Source organism: Aethalodelphis obliquidens, unplaced genomic scaffold, assembly GCF_003676395.1.
Source record: "Aethalodelphis obliquidens isolate GAN/ISIS:26980383/991018 unplaced genomic scaffold, ASM367639v1 scaffold5, whole genome shotgun sequence".
NCBI lineage: Eukaryota > Metazoa > Chordata > Mammalia > Artiodactyla > Delphinidae > Aethalodelphis > Aethalodelphis obliquidens.
The window spans coordinates 41,005,659-41,013,642 of NW_020837949.1; the positions used below are offsets into that span (position 1 = coordinate 41,005,659).

Genomic DNA, 7,984 nt, shown 5'->3' on the forward strand with positions numbered 1-7,984 from the left:
ACAAACTGTAGATCCAAGATAGATTGTTAAATCAAATACTGACTAGATTTTTAAAAATATAGTCATGGTCATTTCTCCAAAGAAGATATACAGACTGCCAACAAACACATGAAAGAATGCTCAACATCACTAATCATTAGAGAAATGCAAATCAAAACTACAATGAGATATCATCTCACACCAGTCAGAATGGCCATCATCAAAAAATCTAGAAACAATAAATGCTGGAGAGGGTAGGGAGAAAAGGGAACACTCTTGCACTGCTGGTGGGAATGTGAATTGGTACAGCCACTATGGAGAGCAGTATGGAGGTGCCTTAAAAAACTACAAATAGAACTACCATATGACCCAGCAATCCCACTACTGGGCATATACCCTGAGTAAACCATAATTCAAAAAGAGTCATGTACCAAAATGTTCATTGCAGCTCTATTTACAATAGCCAGGAGATGGAAACGACCTAAGTGTCCATCATCGGATGAATGGATAAAGAAGATGTGGCACATATATACAATGGAATATTACTCAGCCATAAAAAGAAACGAAATTGAGCTATTCGTAATGAGGTGGATAGACCTAGAGTCTGTCATACAGAGTGAAGTAAGTCAGAAAAAGAGAGACAAATACCGAATGCTGACAGATATATATGGAATTTAAGAAAACAATGTCATGAAGAACCTAGGGGTAAGACAGGAATAAAGACACAGACCTACTAGAGAATGGACTTGAGGATATGGGGAGGGGGAAGGGTAAGCTGTGACAAAGTGAGAGAGTGGCATGGACACATATACACTATCAAAGGTACGGTAGATAGCTAGTGGGAAGCAGCCGCATAGCACAGGGAGATCAGCTCAGTGCTTTGTGACCGCCTGGAGGGGTGGGATAGGGAGGGTGGGAGGGAGGGAGACGCAAGAGGGAAGAGATATGGGAAAATATGTATATATATATAACTGATTCATTTTGTTGTAAAGCAGGAACTAACACACCATTGTAAAGCAATTATACTCCAATAAAGATGTTAAAAATATATATATATATAGTCATGGTATGAAGGGGCAGATAAATACGTTCTTATTTAACCCAGTAAATTTTGTCATTTTCCAGGTATTAGGGAGTAATTTCAAAAACAGTCTACGTAAAGTTTCACTTAAGACTAAAGGAAGAAATTGCTCTTCAAAATTTAACTGGTAGTCACATTTAAAAAGTAACCCATCTTCCTTTTTTCAGGTCTCTTATGAAGATGTGGATCGCTTAAAAGGATTGGCAGTTACTGAAAACATGAGGGTCCCTCACTTTCTGCAGGACCATGGCCGATATATGGAACACTTAGAGAAGATCATGGAAGTGAATGAACTGACTGACAGGGAACTGAAAGATCTTATATATTAATTAGCATTCTTGCAAACATAGCTAAGCTATACCTCCATGTATATTACCAATTAGGTGCAGTTAGCACCAGCAGATTTATAAAAGAAGAATGACTGTTTACATGAGTTTTCTGAAGAATGGTCTGCAGTATTCAGCTGAATATTTAGGTTAAGAACAAACTTTAAACTGTCTCCCTAAAATGTTTCTATAGGCTACAGGGGAAAGTTACTCCTGTTTTCATCTGAATCTCAACAGAGTCAGATGAAAATACTGCTGATGGGTGTTTTTGAGGAGTCTTGGTCAAATTGAGTGATAAACTTCTGCCTGAGAACCAAGACCAGCTCTTACTAGAGATGGAATTCCTGTGTTGTTCAAACTTCAAGGTAATATTTTATTTAATAAATAATGGTAATTATTCTCCTTTGAAAAATTAGTCTGTGTTATGCTCCCAAAAGCTAGAAAATAAGAAATTTAAGGTTTCTTATTTTCTTATATGTTAAGTAATGTTAAAGGGAGGGGAAAAGCAATTTGAAAAGTTTTCATAGTTCTTTATTTTACACATTATTGTTTCACCTTATTAGCTTATAGGAACTAAAGTAGAAGATTACCATATTTTGTCCAGTTATCCCTTAACTAAATTTGGTTTTCATCTGCTGAAACATACTGGACACCTTCAAAATTTTAACCAAGTTTTAGGGTCTTTGCTTCCCAAGTCTCAGAGGTTTCTCTACATAAATCAAAATAGTTGGGGAAGAGAGAAGCTACTTACCTTTTTTATTAAATGGAGCAATGAGCAGGGGATATATCATGTAGGAGCTGGATGTTGACTGGGTAGCATCTACAGTAAGCTTGACTATATACTCTGAGAAACAGAATTTCTGGGCATTGTCATTTGATAAACTGGCTTTGTGATACTGGCTCAGTATTTTATCAAAATCTTTGACTTCATCAAGCCAATAATGACATACTTTGAATTTCAAGAATATGATTTACTACATTTCTCCTGCTAAAAGCTTATATCTAGCTTTGTAATTTATCAATTTCAATATATACTTGGATAGGTATAATAGGTATACTTGGGATCAAGTAGTTTTTCAAACTTAATCTGAAAGAATACTGCTGTAAACACCCCATTCAAAATTGCTACTGTAATTTCTACCCAAAGTCTATCTGAGAGTTTACCTCAATTCAGACTTAAATATGGTGCTAACACTGGTAGATGTATACTGCAAAGTCTGGTTCACATTCACATTTTAGAAACTCTTTTGCAGACAAGGTTATGGGATTTTTCTCTTTCACATATCTGGAAGGGCGCCTCAAAGAATGATATACTCCAGCAAACATGATATACTCTAATTGGCACCTGGTAGTTCTTGCAAAGCCACGTATTTCACCTTTGGCAGTAGCAGGCAAGGCCCTTTAGAGTACTGAAGGTGCCCATACCTGTGTCATGCTGGCTGGAGTGTGACCTGCACTGGGGGCACAGTGCACCAACACTAACCAGACACCAGAAGACCACTCTTGTCCTCTCAAGCATTATTTCTTTGTAGCAGAGTCATCCAGTTTTAGCTTTGTGTAGTGTTTTCTGACTTCATCTTCAGACTTATCAAAGGTAACTGTGAAAACAACGTCTTAGTGCTGGAGTTGAAGTACAGACAGAAATGGCAATATTTATGTCCTGTGACTTAAGGTCAAATGATTATAAATTCAGCATTTGTAGGCAATAACACTGCTAATCTTATGTTATGGTTTAAATATAAAGGAAAATCACAGCAGCCTTAATTTCCTATTGGTAGGATTGTTTGTAGTGGTTGTAGTCCCTGAATTTTAAAATGGATAGATATTACGTGATCTGAAAAAGGAAACACTTTCTTGCCTTACTGCTTTGGTATAAGGACAAAAAATATGAGCACTATCCAGACCAAAAAAAAAGACCTTAAATCACATTAAGATATTTCAAAGGTTAGCAATGAACCAAAAGTAGTTTAAGATTAGCAGAAATACTTAAATAAAGAGCTCTAAGCTTTAAAAGTTGAGATTGAATGTTTATTCTTTTTCTTGAAATAGCATTAAGGTCAGTTTTCTCTAAAATGAAAGTTTTTATAAATAGAAAATTACAACAGCAGTACTTAGGAGAATAGTTGAAGATCATACTCGTTTTAATTAGAATAGTCATTTACTATAGGCTATTGATCATTAGGATTTCATCAATTTTTTCCACTGAAATTCTAACATATAGTTGTATCAAATACAAATTCTAATAAACTGTTTGTTAGGTTTTCACACCAGACAGTTGCAAAGTAAAATAGTCTGCAAACATAAATCCATAGTCTTCATTTCTTTATATTTTCAAACTTTGAGCATTTTGTGTCTAGCTGTAATAGAAATAAATAGCACTGAGGTTCTTAAATGAACTATTTGGATATATATGCATGCAAACTTCTGTTCTTTTAAAACCTAATTATATTTTTATTGTGGTATTTCTGGGGTTTTTATTGTAATTATTGAAAATATCATCAATCATCTTTGTCTTCTAGTATTCTTATTTATAGAGAAATATATTTGCCACACTCTACCTTTCCCCTAATTAGTTCCCCTAATTAGCATATACTCCCATGGGGCATAGGGAAAAGGAGAGAGGGAAAATTCTGTCTTAATTTACTACCCTGTTTGTTTATTGAATAAACTTTTATGCAGAACCAACTGAGGAGCAGAATCTGTGCTGAGTGTCAGAGGTCCTCTGATGAAGACAAGAAATGTTCCACAGTCCAGTGAGGAAGAGTGGCACACACCCAGGTTACAGCACTGCCAGTACCATACCCAAAAAGTGTTACCAAAAGAATGTAAACCATAGTAAATGGGCCTGTTCATGTGTTTGAAGCACAGAGACAAAGATCACTTGCAAAGTAGTGAGTATTTACAGTATTTTATTACCACTCTTTGCGAGGCTTGTTTGGAACCTGAGCAACTTTAGCCTAGGGGAAGGAGTAGACCAAGAATACAGTTGCTTGGGTCATCACAGGCCCTGAGGAGATCCTTTGAGCCCTTCAGCAGATGCGCAAGGGAGTCAGCACTTTATCCTTAAGTGTCTTGGTCTTTGAATTCAAACCTTTATGGCACTTGTGAAAACCTTGTCAGCTGGCTATGATTTCATTCATTTTTGTTCACTCTGATTCTAGTGGCTAAAGGAATTAATATCTTGAAACTGCCAGGATGAGAAATACCAGTGTTTGTTAGCTAGCTTTAAGAATATGTGGAATTTCAAGTATGCAGAGGGAAAAGCACATGAAGAGGAAGCAAGAGGGCAGCCATCTGCAAGCCAAGGAGAGAGGCCCCAAACAGATCCTTCCCTTATGGTTCTCAGGAAAAATCAAGCTTTCCAACACCTTGATCTTGAACTTCTAGCCTTCAGAACTGAAAAGAATTGTACCTAAAAGAGGACGAAGCAAAGAGCAGAAATCTGACCACTAAGAGATTACTGAGCATTCATTTCTTCCCAGCTATCCAGTTATCCTAATAAAAGATGACCAGCTTCAGAAGTGACATCAGCATGGCTGAAAAAGCTTCCCCTCATTTGTGTCCTCCACCCACAGCAACTTGGTATCCATATACAGACAGAAATGACCTGGTGGGAGCTTAGGGATCCAACACCAAGCAACTTTGTAGGAATCGCCAGGCAACCTGGTAGGAATCTTTCCTGCCCATGCATTGGCTTATAGGCATACAGACCTAGGTCCTGGCATGGACCCTGCAGTGGCCTGCGAACCAGCTCCAGGCCCTCTCGGCTGCAGTGTGGAAACCCTTGGAAAGTACTATCTTAGACAATCACCCACAGACAAGAGCACCTTTGTGAAAGTCTGGGTTTCCAGTGAAGAATTTTCAGCACATTTTTGGAGCAATAAATGAGTTTAGATGCTTTGAAGAGGAACAGTTTGATTTTATCCTCATTATCCTTCCCTCAAGGTGGCACAGTTCAGGGCCAAGAGAGACCTTCTCAGCCCGTGACTTCTCCTGGAGGGGAAAATGCAAGGGACTGAGTACCCAGCTTCTCCAACTATGTGGGAAGCCACCAAAGAGGCCCATTTCTCTCTTGCCTCATCCAGACTACTGAATCTTGAGCTGCATGATGAGGGGGTGGGAAGGTGCTAGGAGAATAGCAGATAGGACTCTTGGAGGGCATTAAAGAGTCACAGAGCCTACTAACTCACAGTCCCATCAAGAAGCTAGCCCACATGGCACTGGGGACACCTTACCTGTGGGTTTCCCTGACCAGCCCATGGGAACCAGTAGTGCTCCATGTGCCTCACCCACACACATCCCCCACCCTGTGGCTTCCTGTCTCACTCCTGATAGCATCAAGAGCAAGCTTTGGCAGACGGCTAGTGAACATGCAAAAAAAGCCCAACTGAATCTGCAGGCCCAAGGGAGACCACAAATGTGAGCTTTAGCCCCACACTTGGGAAAGCAGAAGGGAGGTCGTCAGCACCTAACCTTTTGCATTGCAGACTCAAGAGAAGATATACAAGCTTAAGGATTCTGCCATAAGAGGCCAAGAAGTGTGGAGCAGGCTTACCCATAGCTGATCTGAGGAAGCCTCAGAATCTCTAGCAGGGATGACTAAAGTTAGTTCTCTGCTGAAGCAGTTAGTAAAGACTAGAGGAAGCAACTGCTATTTCAGATACAAAGACAACAAAGCAAAACTTAAGAAAACATGACACTACCAAAGGATTATGATAATCCAGTAATTGATTCCAAAGACATGGAGATCTGTGATTTACCTGATAAAGAATGAAAAATAACTGTTTAAGGAAGCTCAGTGAGCTACAAGAATAGACAATTTGATGAAATCAAGAAATACTTGAATAAAATGAGCAGTTTAACAAAAATCATAAAGGACCAAACAGAAATTCTGAAGTAGAAAAATACAGTGAATGAAATGAAAAATATAGTAGCATCAATATCAGAATGTGTCAATCAGAAGAAAGAATCTGTGAGGTAGAAGATGGGAGCTTTGAGATTATTCAGTCAGAGGAAAACAAAAAACAATGGAAAAGAATAATGAAAGCCTATGTGATCTATGGGATACAATCAAAAGAAACAACTTGCAAATTATTAGAGTTTCAGAGGGAGAAGGGGGCAGACAGCTCATTAAAGAAGTAATGGCTGAGAACTTCCCAAATCTGAGGGAAAATCTGGATATCCAAGTTCATAAGGTAACCAAACTCAAAGAGATCCTCTTCAAGACATGCTATAATAAAACTATAAAAGACAAAGAGAATCTTAAAAGCAGCAAGAGAAAAGAAGCTTGTAACTTAAAAGGGACCCTCCATACTGTTATTAGCAGATTTCTCAGTGAAAACCTTACAGGCCAGGAGGCAGTGGGGTGATATATTCAAAGTGCTGAGAGAAAACTGCCAACCAAGAATACTCTGGCAAAGTTTTCCATCAGAAATGAAGGAGAGATAAAGACTTGCCCACACAGACTAAAGCTGAGAGAGTTCATTACCACTGGATCTGCCTTCCAAGAGGTGCTTCCAAGCACAATCTCAAAAGGATGTTTTTGATAAGTTGATTTTAGAGCTCTATTAGAAAATACATGAAAATGTTAAAAGCATATATATCCTTAACCCAACAATTCCTCAATAAGTACACACACACACACACACTATCACACACTTATTCATCATATATATGTTGCACACATATGCAAAAATATATGTACACATAAATCTGTGCAAAGATATGTATCTTTGCACTGCAACATTGTGGTAAAAATAGAGTGGAAGCAAGCTTAAAATTCATTAGCAAGGAACTAGTTAGATGACATATTTATATGTTAAAACTATATAGCCTATTTAAAAATAGAGTAGGCCTGTACATATTGATTTAGATTCTACATCATTGTAGAACAATTTCCAAAATCTATTGTTAAGTAAAAAGCATGTTTCAGAATGGTGTTTGAAGTCAGTTTCTATTTGATTTTTTAAAAGGGTGGGGGGACGGTATGTGTATGTACATGTACACTTGTATAGTCACAGAACATCTCTGGTAGGCTACATGAGATACAGGTAAGAGTGGTGACATTGAAGGACTAGGAGTCAGGAGTAAGAAGGAAACTCACTTTTACTCCATACTATTTTTATTTGACTTTACTATATGCACATATGGTCTTTAAATCTTTCTTGCATTTTTGAGTTCATGTTTATTGTTTTATTCAGTGTGTTAGCAGAATTCTAGATTTAATCACTGCATTTTGAAATTTTTAAAATTTCATATTAATAAATGCAATAAAATGATACAAATTCTCCTTCCCACCTGTGGCTCCCATCCCTGTTCTCTCCCACCAGAGATAACTACTATTTTCAGTTTCTTATAAAACTTATCAGTTTGTGCATACACAGGCAAACACAAATATATGTATATATATCTCCTCCTCATCCTTCATCATTTTTTACAACAGTAGATTACTACTGTATAAATGATTCTGCATGCACTGCTATTTCCAGTTAGTTACATACCTTAGAACCAAAATCACAAGCCAAGAAAAAAAACTGGACATTTTTTAAATTAAATACTCTTGAAGGAGGAGACAAGATGGCAGAGTCGAAGGACTTGA

General features: G+C 37.7%; 1 protein-coding gene across 8 annotated transcripts in view; it reads left to right on the top strand.

Annotated features, from left to right (window-relative positions):
* Positions 1-4,642, top strand: part of MATCAP2 (microtubule associated tyrosine carboxypeptidase 2) — a 73,593-nt gene extending 68,951 nt beyond the window's left edge. For 5 of the 8 annotated variants that reach the window (XM_027102185.1, XM_027102183.1, XM_027102188.1 and 2 more), the window contains one exon: positions 1,228-4,059. In XM_027102185.1, the coding sequence (XP_026957986.1) occupies positions 1,228-1,389 (162 nt within the window). In that variant the 3' untranslated portion in view covers positions 1,390-4,059. The other 3 variants (XR_003431931.1, XM_027102186.1, XM_027102187.1) reach the window with 3 other exon arrangements.
* Positions 4,643-7,984: the final 3,342 nt, after the last annotated feature.